General features: G+C 39.2%; 1 protein-coding gene across 1 annotated transcript; it reads left to right on the forward strand.

Annotated features, from left to right (window-relative positions):
- Positions 1-1,124: 1,124 nt before the first annotated feature.
- Positions 1,125-7,426, forward strand: abraa (actin binding Rho activating protein a). Its single transcript, XM_078247534.1, has 2 exons — positions 1,125-1,766; positions 6,989-7,426. The coding sequence occupies exons 1-2, from the start codon at positions 1,125-1,127 to the stop codon at positions 7,424-7,426; spliced, it is 1,080 nt and encodes a 359-aa protein (XP_078103660.1).
- Positions 7,427-20,321: the final 12,895 nt, after the last annotated feature.

Below are 20,321 nucleotides of genomic sequence, written 5' to 3' on the forward strand. Positions count from 1 at the left end.
CGATGCTTTATTATAAATTAAACTACCCAACAATATAACCACCGACAAGTCCAGCTGAAATGATTAAACCATTAAACACTTAGTTGATTGACAGAACTGTTTTGTTTCCAGTTTCTAAAATGTGAGGATTTCTCTGCATTGAGTACTTTTACTTTTAATACTTTAAGTACATTTTCCTGTTGATACTTACATACTTTTACTTATGTAACATTTTCAATGCAGGACATTTATATGTAACAGAGTATTTTTGTTTTATTTTATTTTTTTTATAGTATTAGTACTTTTACTTAAGTAAAGGATCTGAATACGTCTTCCACCACTGCCCCCATGTATAACAGGCTGACTCAGAGCGGAGGCCTGTTTGTGTTTCAGCGTATTTGTGTGTGAGGACAGAAACCACCCAATCGCTATAAAACACTGGGCACCTGTTCCCTGGATCCCATTGGGAGAAATTCCACTCCTCAGTCACTGTGTATGTGTGTGTGTGTGTGTGTGTGTGTGTGTGTGTGTGTGGAGGAGGGGGGTATGTGTCAGTAAAGAATGTTGACACTGGATTTTCCTGTCTCAAGAGGACACCGTGCAACATCACTTCCTTTATGACCCTTCCCTATTTAAAGGCCGGTGTGGAGCCAGAGGGGCCTCAGCAGGGGATTAAGGCCAAAGCCATTGCACTCTTCACAACAGCAGCTCACCCACTGACCGACTGACAGCTCCCGATCTTGCTGTGAAGATCCACACCGGCTATAAAGGTTGAGGCAAACGGATTTCTGTCCATGATCATCCAGCAAGTTTATCTTTACTAGTGAGCGGGTTCTAAAATTTTTGTTGGAATTTTGGAACCAACAGAAGCTGACTATTTGCTCAGGCAAAAGGGATTTTTTTCTATTGACTCAACTAGAATTTTTACCAGAACACAAACAGAGCCTTTTTTTGAAAAATTCAAAGAGTTTCCAAGACTGGAAACAGAAGACACACGCTACCTCCAGTAATTGCCACAACACATCCTGCAAGGTTTTGTTTGAATTTTCCAACAGCAGAGTACATTTCTACAGAATAAAAAAAAAAAAACAAGACAAGAAAGATTAAAACTTTCTGGAAAACGTCCCTTCTGGTATCCTGTGACAATGAGTAGTGGTGGGACCACCACAGTTTCACCACAGGAGCCTCAGGCTTTCAAACGGGCAGTACGGAAGATAAAATGCGCCGCTATGGTGGCCAACCTGGCCAAGAGCTGGCAGGGCTGGGCCAGTGAACACTCCGACAAGCAGGACGCCATCCCGAGTGGCTGGATGCCTTCATCTGTTGAAGAGGTAGACAAAAAACAGCGTAACCATGAGGTCAAACTTACCGTCACCCCGCGAGTATTCACTGCTGATGGCGCCAACACCAGTGGGAGTAAGATTCGGACTGGTTCAGTGACCAAGTCTGTGCAGCCAAAACGCAGCGAGTGCAGCAGCAGCGATTTGGTCAACGCCATCCGAGGCAGGATGGAGTCGGGTCCTGAGGAGTGCAAGCCGTTCCTGGGCAACGAGTCACCGACGCGCCGGCGCCAGATGAGGGCGCTACAGAGCGCAGGAGGAGGAGCGGGTGGAGTCATCCAAGACAGGAAGCTTTTGCTCCAGCAGGAGAAGAAGCTGGGGTCAAGGAGCAGCAGTGTTGACACAGAGGACAGCGGGCTGGGAGAGGAGGTCGGGCTCAGCGACAACAGCGAAGCAAAAAATGAGCATGGTGACATCCAGCCCAAGAAACAGACCAACAGGCCCAAGGTAGAGTGGGTAGAATTACAAGGATAATAAATGGATGGGAAAAAGTTTAATAGGGATGCACTGATACCGATGTCAGTATCGGTCTGATGCTGTGTGCCAACACATTCTCACTCAGTGCACACAGTGAATCAAAAAGCGACGCTTGGTCAGGTGCCTTTGGTGTTTGTTACTGATGCAAAAAACCTCCTTTGGCGTCATATTTAGACGCTCTGGGTCAGGACGTAGGTTTAACTGACATGCGGCAGAAGAACGGGACAGTTAGGTTTAGGAAAAGATGGTTACAGAATGTACATTTCAGTGACACGCGGAACAAGAACGGTACATGAATCCCGGTCTCCTGGGTGAAAGTCCTGTGTTGGTTGACCCATCCACCAACCCAACCAAACTCCTTACGTGGATTTTCACTTTTTCATACTCCTCCCTACCGTTATCGCTCTTAATACTACTTCATCTTACAGCGCCGCGGTCAAGCTGCTGCTCTGCCCGGTGTGTTCCGTACAGACGCTAAAGGGAGATCTTCCTTGTCAATTTAGCTGCTGGCATAAACAAACCAAATTTTTTTTATCGGTACATCCCTAAAGTTTAAACCCTAACCCTGCCAAACAATTAATAACTGTATATTAACAATGGATCCAATAATTGTGTCTAATGTGCAAGGTGCCACTTGCAGTGATCAACCCACAGAGAATTATAACCTAACTTCTCAGCTATACAGAGCTTTTTAGCCTCTTTTCATCCTATTGGTTTGTTTCTGTGCTCTAATCAACCCAGTTCTCAGCAATGGGATACAGCTGTTTTCAGCAAAAACCTCTGATAAAACAAATGTGCCTGCCCAGTACCAAATTACCTGGTGAACATAGTGGAGACTTTAGCCACTAAAGACCAAGCAAAAGCTAAGAGGAGAGTTAATATCAGGTAGCCAGAAACATGACTCCAAATGGATGATAATATAGTTCCATGGCTGCTAGGCAATTGTTGGTAAACATCTTTACAAGGTGATAATATGTCAATGTTGCTTTAAATCACCTTTAAATGAAACGAGTATAGGGCTGTCCTCGATTAAACAAACTCTTAGTCGACTAACACTTATGCAATGCGTCGACTAAATGATTAGTTGATTTAATCGACAGAGCTGTAAAACCGAGTTTCTCCACAAAGAATCATGCAAAAGCATGATTGTCTTTACCAGATATGTGCTCATAAGTTTCTTGGAAATAAGTCATTCAGCATGAAAAAAAGCATGAAATAAGACTGAAGAAATCTTAGTTGACTAAGACCAAAACAACGGATTAGTTGTCAGTGTCACTGGTGGTCCGGGGCCTTGTTAATGAGGCTGACTGCAGAGGCGTGAGGTTTTATGGCGTTTTTCCATTACATGGCACCTGCTCGACTCAACTCTACCCGCCTTTTTTGTTTTTCTGTTATGAAAAAAAGTACCTGGTACCTGCTAACAGGTACTTTTTTTAGTACCACCTTCGTCGAGGTTCCAAGCGAGCTGAGGCGATACCAAAAGGTTACGTGAAGACCTGCAGACTACTGATTGGTCGGAGAAAATCATCACTAATCACTGTGTCATCATTGCTAGCGACAGACGGGGGTGTGCTGAACAAATCCGCCATTTTGAAATAGTTTAGCCAGCGGTGTTTTTTTTGCTGCCTCCAGCTTCTTTTGAAACAGAATTTGTCTTCTGCCGAGAGTCAAAAAAGACACACCTTCGACGTTCTGTGTGTGTGTCGCGGTCGAGTCGAGTCGAGCAGAGCTGGTACTAGCAGTGGGTAAGCGCCAATAAAGGGTTGCGAGAGAAACATTTCAGTGTTGTTAATGGCAGGGTTATATGAGATCTAATATGAGCAGATTAGAGTTGTATTATTGCCCTTTAATAATTTCTTTCAAGTATTAGACATACGCAGACACTTATGAGTTTCTCCAGCCTGCTTTCTCTACAACCACAATAAAGATTTCTCCTGTCCCGAATTCAAACACACAGTGGAAGTCAAATACCCTAAATTTAAGTCACACAGCGTGAACAAACAGGTTCAAGCAGAGGTGCCTTTGATGTCACCTGAAGAAATCTAACTCCCTCATGGACAGCAAACAGCATAACAGTTGCATAACTCCAATACAAAAATATCTCCCATAAAAGGCAAAGGAGCCAGCAGGAGGCCCCTTTGACTTGTTTAAGGGGTCACTATGCAGGGAGCCAGGCCAACTCATGAAAACACAAGCTGGACCGCAGCGCAATGGAATATATGTAAATGAATATAGTCATGCTCTGCAACATGTTTTCCAAACTGACCTTCAGGTGGAACTGCCAGGGAGGGGGGGGTTTGAGGTGAAGGGGCATGGGCGAGAGAGGCAGTAACATGAGATGCAGACACTGGGACAAGAATACTTCAGAGAAAATTCAGAAACCCTCAGAGTGTAAAGACATTCTATGTCTTTCATTTTATTCATCTTTAGATGAGTTGGCAATGTTCATGTAATGTAAATTCCACCTGACTTTAACTGGTTTAATGAAAGTTAAATAATAACATGTGAACAAAGAGAGAGGTCGGTTTAATGGTGGAGCAGATTTCTTGGCCGGCAGTCTTTAAGATATGTTGGCAAGCAAACAAAAAACAGCTCTAGTTTGGTCTCCACCATCTTCTTGGTTACACATTACAAAAATATCCAGGACTGAACCAAAACAGTAAAGGTGCATAACATGAGCTAAAAGAGAGTAAAAGGCTCTGAATTGGGTGTGTGGTCACCACTCAGTCTTTTGGCGTTTATATGAAAATATTGATTTGACAGCTTTAAGTTAAAGTATACAATACTGTACCGTAATGTAAAATACTCTACTACTATTACAAGTCCTGCCTTCAAAATGTAACAAAAGTAAAAATGGCGAATTATTTAAACATTTTAATAATAATCAATAAATACTTCTCTAATTTAACATAAGCGAATGCACATAAGTATCAGTAACAATGTGTACTTAAGTATTTTTATTCATTGATTTCAAACCTAAATGAATAAAAGAATAACAAAAAAAATTAATAATGGCAAATCATTTTAACATAACACACACTAGACCCAAAAGGGATAGGAAGAAGCCTAGGAATGTCAAGTCCTACCCCTAGTAACTACCATAGACAATTGCATAATCCAATAAGATAAACTAAACAGACAATTTAAAAAAAACAACGAAAATACTACTCTAACATCATACTCTATCAAGCTATTAAGAAAAAAGAAAAGAACAAAAAAAAAAAAAAACACCATTGAAATCAGTGAGATCTCCTTCCTCACTTCTGGAACTTTCAAAATTATATTTTTTGTAAATATATTTAAAATTGCATTTTACAGTATTTATACTTTGTTTAAACGTTTCTTCAAGACCATTCTACAAAACCTACACATCTTTTTGAGATTGGTCCGAGCATGTTGCTGTTTCTAATTTAATTCCCCTTTTAAGCTATAACCGCCCTCTCTATCCGTGAACAGTTGTGTGCTTCTTAGTCTCGCATTGCCAGACCTTCCTCCACAGCGCTGCCAAGGAGGGTCTGGCTAGTCCACACAGCATTCCAGGATGGGAGAAAAATGTGCTCTGGTTTATTGGCATTTCTTTAAACCAACCGTCTTGGGCGGCACTATGCGCCGTATGGAGCAATACCGCATCTGCAAAATAGCCTCAGGAAGGAACTTGTTTTCGTGGAACATGTGTAAGTACAAAAGTTGTTTTAGTCGTCCAACAGAAAACTCAGATTGGCCAGATAGTCTATCTAGTTGTCTGGATTTACCCTGCAGAGATCTGAGAAAAGGTTAACCATAGTCCTCATAAATCCACCGGAGCTTAAAATGCCAACACAAAGGAAGCCCAAGGCAACGCATATCCGGCAGAAATGAGTGATATACGGCGGAATTTCCATCAGCAACGGAGCAATCCTGGAACGTCGTGGATATAGACTATATGTTTCCAGGCTGCAGTTATTTTTTTTGCTTTAGAAATTATTTGTGCAGTCTTAAATTATACCAGATCATTAAACAAACCAATCAATCTTCATCAAGTTATTGAATAAACATTTTAATCTAAAGAAGTCATTATAGTTGTCGGATACATGGAGTGGAATACAAAGTATGATATTTTCCTCTGAAATGTACTGAAGTAGATGCCTCAGATTGTATTTGAGTACAGTACTTTGCCACCACTGGTCACATGCCTAGCCACACGGTTTGATTGATAGCTGATCTTTGGAAACGCCACAGTTACAAATACCAAGAACCAAAGATGGAGGCAAAATAGAGAAAAAAAAGAGTGATCAGAAGCATTAAAGGTTCACAGAGTTTTGTAAAAGGTCCCACCATGACAAGTCTTCACCTTTCAGAGAGCAAATACCAAAGAGATATGGTGACACTGATCTGAAGGCCTGGCAAGCTGAGGAAAATACCGATGGAGGTGAGGGGGGGAAAGTTGGGCAACGGCCACTGAAACGATTGGCACCTCACAGTAACCTTTTCTCGGCTAAATTTAACTGTAAAGACCGCTTAACTTAACTGTCATTGGACAGGCCAACGATTTTGTAGGATATCATACGAACCCGTTCATGAGAATGGGTTGCACTGTGACTAGTGTGTAGTATCTGAAGAGCCTATAAGTTTAAAGTTTGTATAAAGCTCAAATGTGCTGAGACATAATGAGCACTGTGTTAGTGAAGTAAGTTTAATGATTTTCCTCTCAGTGGAGTGATGTGTTGAAGAGGATGTTTTATGTGATTCTGTGATTGGGGGCTGAGTGGGATCAATGATTTTATGTGTAGTGTTGGAGCCCCCCAAAAAGACTCTGACCTCAAAGGGACTCAGACCTTTACTTGCCAACTCACATCTATTTACTTTATCTAACATGTTACTTAAACGTACCCCTTATAAGCCATGTTCTTGCTGAAGCAAGACAGAGTGCATATTGGCTTTGTACTCTCTGGGTTCTGCAGGATCCGTCATGATGCTGAAATCCTTGATGTAATAAACCTTTTATAATCAAGAACAGTGTCAACGAAGTTCCTTCTCCACACATCGGCAACACAGTGCTGCAACTAAATATACTAGTACAATAACACTAGTACACTGTAAAACTGTTAATGTGCCTCTGTAATGAAGATCCTTTTGCTTTGCTCATTTGTCCATATGGAAATTATCAGATGCTCTTTTACAGTCTGAACCTAACAACCCTCTTTTATCTCCAGATTAAGATTTCCACTGCGAGTGACATCAAAAGCCGCTGGCAGCAGTGGTCTGAGCAGCACATGGAGGGCCAGAAGCTCAACCCCTTCAGCGAGGAGTTTGACTACGAGTATGCCATGGCCAATCGCCTCCGCAAGGGCGACTCCGGCTATGGACGACCCAAAGACGGCTCCAAGACAGCAGAGAGGGGCGACAGGGCCCAGAAACACATCCACAGGGAGATGGAGGAGCTGGTGTGGATTATCAGAGACATGGGGTTTAAGGATAAAGAGGGGAGGATCATCATTACTTTTGGCCGGCTCTTTGACCGCTACGTGAAGATCTCAGATAAGGTGGTGGGCATCTTGCTGCGCTGCCGAAAACACAAGATGCTGGACTTTGAAGGGGAGATGCTGTGGAAAGGACAGGACGATGGTGTCATCATTACAGTGAGGGACTGAGGACCGATGTAATGTCTTATGAACATTAACAAACACATGCAAACCCACCTGCACATCGCCCACATCAGCTTGTCAAGAGAAATAATGCTATCAACGCTAACCGCAATGCTACATCATATACACAAGAAAAAGGGAGGAACGTTTGCAAGAGACAGAAAAAAACAGTATGATTAAAGATATTACACAAAAAAAACATGGAAGACAAAATCTAAAAGTTTACACAGGGAGTGTACACAGGGAGGCCACAAAAAGACACACACACACACACACACACACACACACACACACACACACACACACACACACACACACACATATGGTTTCTCACAGACTCCAGACTCATTAGTTCGTCTCAGATACCTGACAGGTCATCCGATGAAGGGAAGCTATCTTTAGCATGCTAACCATGCTCGTCTGGCAAACTATGCTCCTACATGCAACCATCTACCACAATGCCTGTCATGCCAACACATTCTCACTCCCAGCGCGACAAATAAGTGACGCTTTGTCAGCTGCCTTCGGTGATTTTACTGGCGCAAAAAATCTCTTTTAGTGCCTCAGTCAGACACAGTGAGACATTTTTCTACGCACTTGGTCGGGACTCTTGGCGTCAATTTTTGACGCTCTGGGTCGGGACTGATTTGGACATTTTTCAACGTGCAGGGTAAAATCATTTAGTTAGGGTTAGGGAAACAAATTTGGGTGGGGTTAAAAAAGTTAAATTTACTGACATGCGGAACAAGAACGGGACAGTTAGGTTTAGGAATAGATCATGGTTGGGGTTACAAAATGTGTATGTACATGCCCGGTGTAGTCCATACAGAAGCCTTGGTTTAGACTACGAAGCCTCCGTGTTATTATTTTATTACCTTCATAATAGGCGCAACTCAAGTGCTATGCTCTTATTTTTGACATAAATCAAGCCTCTATTTTCTCAGGAGATCTTACCCAGAGGCGGACAGAAATGTGAAAGCGAGGCTCATAGCAACAACCAATCTAAACTCAGATGGTGTCGTTATTCTATAGCCATTACATTGTGCAATCAACATTAACTTCATTATTTAGTTAAAGCAAAAAAAACTGTCTATTGCAACTTTAACTGTTAATTTATGTTTAGAAAAAGTCTAGTCTCTTGAGTGTATCGTGTGATGGTTTTGACATAAATGATTGTATATTGAAATGGAATTTACCTAATTTTATACCATGGTCTGGGTGAATACTTGATTCTGATTGGCTGCAGGGTGTCTATTTCTAAAGTGATATAGGACACCTACTTAGGAGTTCTGATGAAACTGAAAGTTTACTGTTGTAAATGAATGTGCTAAATTAAATGGAAATCTAAATATCTTTTTTTCCAACACTGAGTGTAGTCCTTTAATGCAACAGCCATCATCTTTCATCCCTTTCGCTGTTTAATTCTCAGTATACTATATACAGTAGTACAGTACACATGGTGGATCATTTGTTTGTAAAAGTCTTGATATTGATTTGGCTGGATAGCTAGCTAGTCTTGTTGTTAAACATACTGTCAGATTATATTTACTGATTGTCAACCGTTATTGACTTTTAATCTTGCTAGCATAGCGTTAGCTGGCTAACGTCTGGCTCGTTGCTCTCTGAGCCAACGGGCTTCTATGAGCCGAGTGGACTAGAAATGTCTATTGTTGCCAAGTCGGATCTACAGTCCGTCCTATTTACTGGAGCAGTTTGGATGCATAAGAACCTTATTGGATGGGAAGGATTGTTCCAGGTATTGGTAAAACTCTCAGGTGCTACCAAGTAAATGGACTTATTGTTTGACAATATAAATTGATTTTGACTACAAAATGCATGAAAATATAAATGAATGGTCTTAAAAAAATGTCATCTGACAAGTGACCATGGTATAAGTGGGTTTATGCCCTTCGAGGTGTCCATTATCAGATAATAAATGGACGACAGTGATGCCAGAAGAGGACGGTTGCCTCCGCCGCAATAGACACCTTGTCGGGCACTAACCCTAACTTAACATTTAGGACATTTACTGTTGATATTGTGTAAAATTAAACTTAGAGGTGTTCAAAATGTTGAACATTTTCTTTTTTCAAAGTGAAAGTCTGTGAGTCTTCTTACAGAAGAGTGGTGTATCATGCACAGATAGAGATTATTGTACTGTACATATACATAAACACACATGTCAACATCCATTTACTATCGAGACTGTGAAATGTTGTCATTTGTGCTGTGGTCAGAGTACACCTAAAGAAAAAAATTTCAATTCTGATATCCTGTTTTCCTTTATTAAACAGGTTAGTGTGGAATACTGAGCTACTAAGCAAATGTCAACAAGACATAAATAAATAATACATTCATCTTCAACGTGTCTGTTTATCTTTATGTATGCACCACCCACCGAGGAAAATTCCTTGTAAGTATTACTTACAATAAATCCTTTTCTGATTCTGATTCTGATTCTGGGTTATTTCATCAGCAAGTTTAACATATTCAGATTCTCTAAAGCCCAACACATAAGCAATCTTACAGTTGGAATGGGCTGTAAAAACTAACAAAAGAATACTGTAACACATCCAAGTCATGTAACATTCCTTTTTGTTCTCCACACAAAATAAGTACAGATCAAAACATTCATATTTTCTTCAGGAACACTTACCTTCAACGGCGCGAAAAGATACGCCTGGTTGGTTTATCTGTATGAATACCAAAGTTTGGTTGACAGATTTTGGGCAAATTGTTTGGGAGGAATCTTGAAAAAACTGTCAGTAGAAACACGCAGTGTCCTTATTACGCTCACAGTATACCGGATGGCTGGACATTTCTACTTACAATAACGCAACAATATTCTATGAGACATTAAGAGTGTTTCTGTCATTTTCCTGGCAGGTGATGATGTTTTAAAACCTGCAATCTTAAGCCTCACCCCTCTGCCTGCCAATTTCCCAACGCTAATTGGAAACTCACATTGATTTCTCATAAACATTGGCTCTGGAAACTGGAGGCTGGTTAGAGGCGAAAGAGGAGGTGAAAAAGATGACTTACAGTATAAGTATATATATATATATATATATACCAATATTACCAATAACTTAGAATTATTTTTTTAAAGAAGTTGTGGGAAAAGGTCAAGTGTCCGTAATAGCCTACACTGTAAAAAAAGTTATTTCACTGGAATTCACTGTATAATTTTACGGATTTTTTCCGTTTGTTCTACATTAAGTGTTAATGCCATAAAAATACAGAAAAATACTTTTATTTACAAAGAAACCCATTAAATTAAGGTTTTAGTCTGTAAATTGATATAATAAGATAATATAGTTGTTTAACAGGATAATTACATTGCTTAATGGTCTTGAAAGTTAAATTACACTGAATTTTATGTAAAAAGACACAAAAAAATGTTAATTTTATGTTAATAATTTTACGGTGTGTAAAATTGAGGCATCTTTCTGGTTTTTTACAGTTAAACCTTACATTTAATGTAAAGAAACGTTAAAAAGCAATCGTGAAAAAACGGTAAAAAGTCTTGCAGCAAAAGTTGCCAAACACTTACCGTCAAATGACAGTAAAAAACCTTATGTTATTCTACAAAGAATTTCTTTTTAAAATACAGATATCTACTGTACATTTTCTGTATTTTCACAGTCCAACTACTGTAGAATTAAAAAGAATTGTAATCAAAAAACATATTTAGAATGTTAAACAAATGTATAAATCTGTACAAACACTGAAAAATATTGCAAAATACCTTAAAATTACATAATTTAAATGAAAACTGCTGTTTTCATACGGTTTTCTTTGGTAAATTCACAAGATTATTCAATCCATCCACAAGAACTCCCTGTTAAAGTACAGATTTCTGGATGTAAAACACACAAAAATCATGTCAAATTAATGTAAAATGACCCTATTTGACAGCCCATTAATAGTATATTAAAAGCTTTAGGCATTTATTTTACATGATTATGCAATCAATTTACAGTAAATTCCTGTTTAATACTGGTTTTCTACTGTACAAAAAAACAACATGTGATAATAACTTGCAGAACCATCTTCAATATGTCTACAGGCTTTTCCCCGTAAATGTATAAGGGTTTACTTTATATAAACAATATTGTATAGTGTTAAAAAGAAACTATCTAATATACTGTACTTTAATCATTAATAAATCACGTTTACTTTATACAAACAATACTTTATAGTGATTAAAAGCAACTATTCAATATATCTACAGACTTATCCCATTAATGTACTGTATGTTTACTTTGTAAAAAACATTTGACAATATTTACAATTAACTATCCAATATATGCATCAGAGACTCTTCAGAGGGTAAATATTGGTATAATGTAGGGTCCATTTTAGGTTATTCAATGTGGTCTCATATATACTGTGTGTTAGTGTTTTAATCGCTGTCAAACATCATCATGTCCAGTATCTCTTAATGCAAGTCTACTAAATTCTAGCAATATTTAGCTTTGCAGTTATTTGAAGAGCTGTTAACAGATGTACTGAGACAGGTAGGACCAGCCATACCCATTTAATGCATTGAATGAGGCTGACATGGACCCTCACTGCATGGCCTCAACAACTCCACAGCAAAAACCCACAAGCAATTGTTCTCAATTATAGTTGGATCAATGTAATTATATTAGAAACTACACTACTGTAATATTTTCCAAGCATATTTATGGTAATACAAATAGTAAAACAACTTGGCAGCACACAAGCTTGAAAAGCTGTACTGCATCAAATCACCACTGGGGCCAATAAAGACAAAGATGCTGTATTTAGATCTGTCTTTGTAAAAATAAACATTCTTTCACCTAAATATTTGTGGAAACAAAGCCATAGCTTCAGTTATGGGAATGCATAAGAGACAAGAGTCAACCTAAACTACAAGCCTTAGATGTACATGATGTCTATTTTAGTCCAAGTCTGTGATATGCTCATCACTATATAATCATGTTTTGGTCTGGCGAATTGGTCATGGCCCAACATCTTTTTCCATTGACTGCTTACTTTGCTGATGTCGGCGGTGATGTCTTATACTGTGTCCACTCTGGCTTTTGATGTTTGTTCCTGTCTATGTCATGCAAACAGCTCAGAGCATGAGCTTCCCTCTTATGTGGGGTAGAATGAATATTCATGCATGTCCGGTACCTTAAATGCCTCACCAAGACCTCGGTGATCTGACCACCCCTGCCTCTGAAATTACACTACAATTTCCATTGTCTTGCAATGGTTACACAGGCATTGATGCACATATTGGGCAATGTGTGTTTCATTTAGGTGTAACATTAATAAGTTAAATGGATTGCCTGTGCCACAGCTGTGCTACACTTTTATAAGGGGTGGAAAATCAATATTAATGCACACCAGTACCTCGAATACAGTATGTACGTGCTTGCCTAACTTGCACACCACCTAACCTAACTTGTTCCGCTAGTTCCAACCCTCATACAGTTTAATTCAACCCTGCGTTGATAGGAAAGTGTGTCCCCTCCTATGAAAGTCATGCCAAACAGTATGGATATCTGCAACATTATGCTTATTTGAGAAATTATCTGTGATTTCATTTCAAAACTGAAGGAGTAGGCTTTTCATAAAAGTCTGTTAATCCACTTTAAAAACGTTGGAGTCTTCCAATACAAGCTCCAAACTGTTTTAGGCAAGGCTCAGTGAATGTCATGAAAATAAGCAATTCAGAAATTTGGGGAAGTTTTTACTGTTTTTCCCAATTCCCCACAGTCAGAAACTAATATGCATGCGGGACAGACCTCTTTTTTTATGTATTTGGTGTACTTCAAATAGAATATGTAGCATACATGTTCTTTTCCTTATGAAGTTAAAATTGTTGTTAAAACAATTTTCTCTTAATATTAAGACCCAAAGTGAGTCACAGTGTTCAACAAAATGCAAGGTCATTGTGCAGTCTACTGCTCCCTCAAATCATTTTGCCTCTCCCCAATTTCTACAGGTCAAAGGGAACAAATAGTTTTTCGTGGGCTGAGGTAATATACGGTGAATAAAGACAGGGAGGACACAGTATGAATAAAGCTTTATATTGGTGTGCTATATATATATATTTTTTAATTTAGGAATACATGCAATGTGTGAAAGACAGGGAAGGGATGCTAGGGCTCAACAGTTCAACCAAGGCTTCTAGCATCAACGTGAACATTGATAATCTGGGCGTGAAGCGATGTAAGACCTTAAAATGGTTGAAAAAACAGAAATGTAAACAGAAATTGTCTCTTTAGTCTATAGAGCTCAACAGTCCCACCCACATAAAATCGTAAGTGTCGATGGTAGACTTAAAACCAGCTTGCGTACATGACTAAGCGATTGTATATGCTCATATAGATGCCAAAAATCATGGGGCACTAACCTTGTTTACAGATAAATGTCTTTTATTCGCGATGTCTTGGATAAGTACTTCATTACCCACAATCCTGAACAATCCCACAATCCCACAGTGATGACTCTCATGGAACTCATGCTGGTGAGGAGGGGGGGTGTCTGTATCCGATCTCTGCTGCCTGCACGATCCGTCACGAGGATTTACGACACTGCACGAATCACGATCTGTTCCCACGCTTCTGACGTTAGCCTCTGCCGGGAAGCTAACGTTAGTTTAGCTAACAGCTAATTCGGCTAACCACTAGCTGACAGCTTGATTCAGTGTAAAATAACGTTAACTCAAACTTAACACTGGGTAAAGCCGTCTACAGCTGACGTAACAGCCGTTATATATGTTCACGGTTATTTTCAGGTTTTATTTTGAGGGTCTTTTAAAGTTATTACATGCTGTCTCAGCTAGCGGTTAGCTGAATTAGCTGTTAGATAAACTAACGTTAGCTTCCTTTGTTCAGTGGCGCGCGGTGGTTTATGGGATGAGTAGTTCCTTCGCTCTGAGATGACGATGTGTACACAGTCTTGTACCTTTGACTTTTTTGGGATTTTCTGTTCGTTTTTTTACTCAAAATGATATGTTGTATGCTTATGAGTCACGTCCCACCTGGCTAGCCTAAGGCATGGTCTAAAACTCTTTATATACGGATTTTCCCAGACGTCAATGGGAGAAATGAATGGGAAATTTACTTCCGGAACCCAAGGTCTCTCAGAGGAGGGGCGGGACTGTTGAGCTCTATGTGCTTCAGATATCAAGAAAGTGCGCACAGATTCAAATAATTGAATGTTGCCCAATCATTGGATGAATCATGCCGGGCAGAGACGATCTTGACCAATGATATTGGGGGGGGCTGTGCTAACGTCAAACTCATCTCGATGCAGAGACAGTGTGGATAATAACCAATGAAACGCAGTAGTCACTGGACTTTTCCAAGATGATTCACATTCAGCTTTCACTTAAGGTAAAGTAATACTTTTCTTTTTATTTACATGCAGTTTCCTCACGAGATATGTACTGGACACGAGTTAAGATAACACTTGCATACGTTTCACAATTTAAAAAATGTCAGCAGGGATAACGTTAGCATTTTCCGTTTATGTGCCTACATTGACTGTCCTTATGTAACTTTAGCCTTGAATGTGAACCATGCACCAATCATAATGTCAGCTAGCTAGCTAAATATATAACAGTTAACTAGCTAGCTACATTATATTTGTAAGTTGACTAACACTAACGTTATTTAGTAACCTCAACGTTCCATGTTTAACTTAAGTCCTATTTCCTCGTGCAAACACGGACCTGACAAAGACAGGTGGCAGTTAACTTAGTAACGTTAACTTGCTAAGTAACGTAAGGTTATAAGTAGACAGTTTAGCAGGTCAGCTTGATTAGCTGGGTACTAATACTGGTAATTGAGGAAACTTCAATAAGCTATCTCAGCTGACTAACTTTACGTTTGTTCTACTTTATGAACAGTGAACCACACGTTGTAATTATCAATTTACCCCTGCTTCATTTAAGATTTACAAGTGTAACAAGTTACAACATGACATGAAACGGAGCATCTGCTTTGTGGACCACAACATCTTAATTTGAACGTGATCTTTATTTTCACTCATGAGCCATTGTGTCCAACTTAACATTATCATTCTGTGTTTCCAGAGAGAATATTTCCATTCTCGCTTTCCACACAAAAATAAATGGACAGGGAATTGAACAAACTCAGAAATAAGATATAGGCTACCTGCTCTATTTATAAGTGTTTCTCCCTCCAGACAATTGCACTCAGTCTGTAATTAAATATGTATTTTTATTTTTTGTGTTTCATTTTTGCTGTAAATCTAAATAAATAAAAACCTGGTGGTCAATGCTGGGAAGCCTCCACAAATAAATCTATGTATAGTACTGTTACAGTAATTTTCAAATCTTTAAATTTTAAATTCTTTAATCCCTGTTTAGTCAAGATGGAAGAAAGGAGGATACCAAGATAAGAAGATCAAGGAGATAAAGAAAGCTAAAGTAAATAGATGTTCACCATACAGTATCACACGTTATCATCTGTACCTTACCACATCTTTCTCACCCATGTTATGGCTCTCATTCTGTGTTCAGTTTGACAAGGATCAACAGACCAGACAGCTCTCCCACAGCCAACCTGAGAACCTGCTTTACGGTCTGAATAGCCTGGGTGAAGTTGAAGACTCGTGCATCAGCTGGCTGAGAAAAGGATAGCCCAGAGCAAGCCAAGAGCCAGAAGACCAAGAGGGAGCCCAGCAGAGGCTAAGAAGGAGGCAGCAAAGGAGTTCACAAACCAACATACAGCTGAAGGAGGTACCGAATGACATCTGGGGTCCATTTAAGAAAGCAGGTTTAGTGAAAACTGAGTTTGCTAACCCTGAGATGAGGGTAATTCTGTGTTTTCCGTTTCAGAAAGAGAGGTAACTTAACCTCGGACTCTGTGAACCTAATCTGGTCGGGAGCAGGTTTTCTTCTTTCAGTCTCCTCCCTCTGACACAGCGCTCTTTCATTTCATCATTCATTTATCAGTCTTAATCAGGCGCATTTTAGCTCAGTTTGTGATCTGCATGAATAAAAAAAACAGGGTTGGTTTATAAACGTTTTTTTCTTGAACATGGCATTTCCTTTTGTCGACGATCCCGTTGATGAAGAAGCTGTATTACTTCGCAGGGAGTTAAACATACGTCTGGAGATGATATTGAAACCCTGATATTTTATTTTTTAGATAACCTTCTATTTGAGCGGTATCATTTTTCTTCCCAGTCAATCAGTTATGTAGCCTACCTAACCTTATCCGTCCTCATATCACTAACGTCACCCTTTGTGGACATGCTCTACATCCCAGCACATTCTTTGTGTCACACATAATTTTTTTGCAAACGGCAGTTTTCTTTACAACATTGGTGATGCGGAGCATATTAGTCAGAAGAGTGTAACTCACTCTGAAACATTTTTTAAATGTTTTTGTAGTGTTCCCTGGACACAAACCAGTAAGAACCATTAAAAAGATGTTCCACAGTATTGCAGGTGAATGATGTAAACCCTTTGAAATAAAAGATTATGAATTATAATTATGTTAATGATGGTGCTGCAGCCTCAGAATGGGATTAGTAGGCTTAGGACTTTTATAGATTATAGGTTCAATACCATTTCACCAGTAATATTATACTTGTGATTAAATATGATATACACTATATTGGAACTAACGCATTTACTCTAGCAGCAATTTTCTCCCACGCAAATTTTCTCTTTTGCAGCAGTCACTGTGTTGCTTTTTTAACTAAATACATGTTCAAACTCGCTGTATGTGTGCATGAGTATTTCCGCCCACCAGTTTGTTTGTGGTTGTTACCATGGTAAATCGTAGTATCATGGCTCCATTCATGCAGAGACAGTGGCAGTAGGGTTTTGGCGAGCTAACCACGACAGTGTTGTCGCCATCTCGCCCACAATCAACCTCTGCTGCTAAAACCAGTCAACCTGCAGTGATGTTTTGAAATGGAGACACACATATCGTACCTTTTCCTGGAAATCCTGGCCATTATTTTAAGGCATAAACCAACCATAGGGGTACACTCAGGGGTAACCCTGCTGCTAACATTGGCTATTACATTAGCCTAAAATGACCTAAAATTATAGCCATACATATATATCACAGTAACACCTCAAAATTAAAGACCGACAAACAGATCCAACTAAAATCACGTTTTATTGAGTCAGCAGTTATATACAAACAATAAGGAAAGCTTCAATACTTAAGGTTGTTGCAGTAGCGGACCAGCTCACCAATCTGGCTTTCTGTCCCTGGTATGCGCACGCACCCTGTAATGTTTGTAAACAGGAAACCTGTGTATATGTCTCGGGCTTATTGTGAAAGGTAAAAACCAAGGGGGTAAGCTTCTCCTCGGACCGCGAACCTCATATGGCGCCATTTTGATGCTAATAAGCCATCACCTCCCGTTAGCACTGCCATTCATTTTGGCGCCACTTTGACAGCGAATAACTTTACATCTGAAGCGTTTAAAGACTCTATTTGTCCATTGTTTATTTCTAAAGAAACACGACAATGTATAAAAGGATCCATTACCGTGTACCTCACGTTATGGCTCTGTAGCAGACGTTTTTGTAAAAATAGGCTAACGATTGTGTCATAACCACGCGATTTACTGTCACATAGTAGAGGAATTACCGTATAGTACAGGAGAAGCGCGCAGGCAGTTTCGTCTCACATTAGCTGTTTAAGTGTAATTACTAATGTTAACTAGCATTTTAGTTAGCAATAATTAGCCTGTGCCTATGTTATCTCCTTACATATACCTACGCTCTCCATCTCTGCAATATTCAGAATGATTGAGATTTCTCTTGGCACAGCTACCAGAAGACTTACAACTTTCAGACAGGTTGCTCACGGCACATTTACGTCATCTCTCTCAGTTGGAGGCTGCGCAGTAACGCTCAGCCATCACCGGAAAAGTGCTTCTAATAGCCTTCACTGGTCTCCGTCCAGAGCAACGGGATCTGTTGGTCCATTCTTATCTACTGTCTATGGTAAAAATGGAAATAATGTTTCTGGCATGTGCTGCCTTTGTAAAGGTTGAAAGGAGTAATAAAGTTTGCTGACATACAGTCTGTAGTTCGGACAGCAGCCTCCGTGTTGTTGTTTGGTGAGCCTCATAAGTAAACACTACTTGTGACAAAAACAACAGTCGAAAAAATATATTGACATGCGAAATAATCGCATGGAAAAAACGTCCCTGGTGTGTAACGGCCTTTAATCTCACCTCTGATATTTTTGATTAAGAGCTACTCTCCCGCAAAGCCACAAACCATAAATAAGTAAGACTGAAACTATGATGTCATCAGGTTACTAAGCTGCTTCATAGACAATGAATGTGAAACTAATTTTGTAGAATCATACCTGCAAACTAGTCACTCTTCAGCGAAAATCGGCGTTTTGAATGGGAAAATGTCATCCACGTGAATTGTGTAGATCCGAAGAGTTTTTATTTTGTGGAGGGTCCGAGACCCGGTGCTAATACGGCACCGGTCCCTTAACGACCGTTATCTACCGGACTGAATTGCAATGCGGATTTCGGTGCCACTGAAATGCCTGCGCTTCTCTCTGATGCTCGGAAAACGGACGTTAGAGGCAACCTAAACATTGCCGCATGTCACGAAAGTAAACACTGCACTTGACAGCAGGTAACGTTAGCCTACCGTTAGCTAGTAAACACTACACTTGACAGCAGGTAATGTTAGCCTACCGTTAGCTAGTTAATACTACACTTGGCAGCAGGTAACGTTAACCTACCGTTGACTAGCAGCTGGTGTAAACATGTTTAAAATGCTGACAGCTAAGCAGTGTAAAAGTGTGTCTGTATTTCACTGGAGAGGAACATATGACAGATGTTGCGTTCATTTGAAATTCGCCTCGCCAGCCTCGTGCTGCATTCAAAGTATATATATATATATGTATGTCTATATATATATATATATGTATGTCTATATATATATATATATATATATATATATAAAATTGTTGTTTTCCCTGTATTTTCTTCTCCTTTTTCAGCCCTTCTGAGTTTGCAGGTATGAGAATATAAAAAAACCCAAATGAGGTTAGCGTTTCATTTCTGAAACACCTACCCGTTACCTCCTAACATCCCCCTGGGTGTTCTCAGTGTCATCTATAAAATCGATCTCAATTCATTGTTTTTGGAAAAGCTCCAGACATCATATCAAATGATATTCACAAATTTGAGTTTTTGGTTTTCGGAGAGAGTTTTTCATGTTCACTGACATTTTGAACACACATGTATGAATTCCCAAATTGCCCATAGTTCCCCTTTTGCTATAATGCAATGTACCAGACAATTTTTGCTCCCATAAGTTTATTCATATGTGAACTTTAAGGATAGCACTGTTTAAATAGTACATTTCTTTGTAAAACAAGCAGTAAATGGTCATTGTATGATACTTTCTGGTTATGATACATCTTAAAATATCATATAGGGATCTGCAGTGAATGGATTGGACAATGCTGTAAAATGTCAGCAGAAAAATGTATATATTTATTGCGTGTAAAAGTAGTTGATGCAAATACACTTTTACATAGCCCTTTTGGTTTTTGTACATCCAAAACCCCATTTACTAATGAGGAAGTTGTGAACATATATAGGATAGTAATAGTAATTACTGTCAAATAATGGTTATGAAGTAAATCCCATGCACTTATAAGAAAAGTCTGTAGATATATTGGTGTTGCTTGTTATTACTGTCAAATAAAGTTTATATAAAATAAACATGTATGTGCATATAATGGAGAGTTGCTTGTTATTACTGTCAACATTTTTTTATATAAAGTAAACCCCCTACTTCAATGAGGAAAAGTCTGTGGATATACCAGATAGTTGCTTTTAAATTACTATAAAACAATGTTTATATAAAGTAACCTCATATATTAATAGT

This window comes from Sander vitreus, chromosome 4 (genome assembly GCF_031162955.1).
Source record: "Sander vitreus isolate 19-12246 chromosome 4, sanVit1, whole genome shotgun sequence".
In the NCBI taxonomy this organism is placed as follows: domain Eukaryota; kingdom Metazoa; phylum Chordata; class Actinopteri; order Perciformes; family Percidae; genus Sander; species Sander vitreus.

Excerpts from the sequence above, each read along its gene's own strand:
- abraa (XM_078247534.1), top strand. The coding sequence starts at position 1,125 with ATGAGTAGTGGTGGGACCACCACAGTTTCACCACAGGAGCCTCAGGCT. Across the intron at positions 1,767-6,988 it reads AACAGACCAACAGGCCCAAG|ATTAAGATTTCCACTGCGAG; the intron begins GTAGAGTGGGTA and ends TTTTATCTCCAG.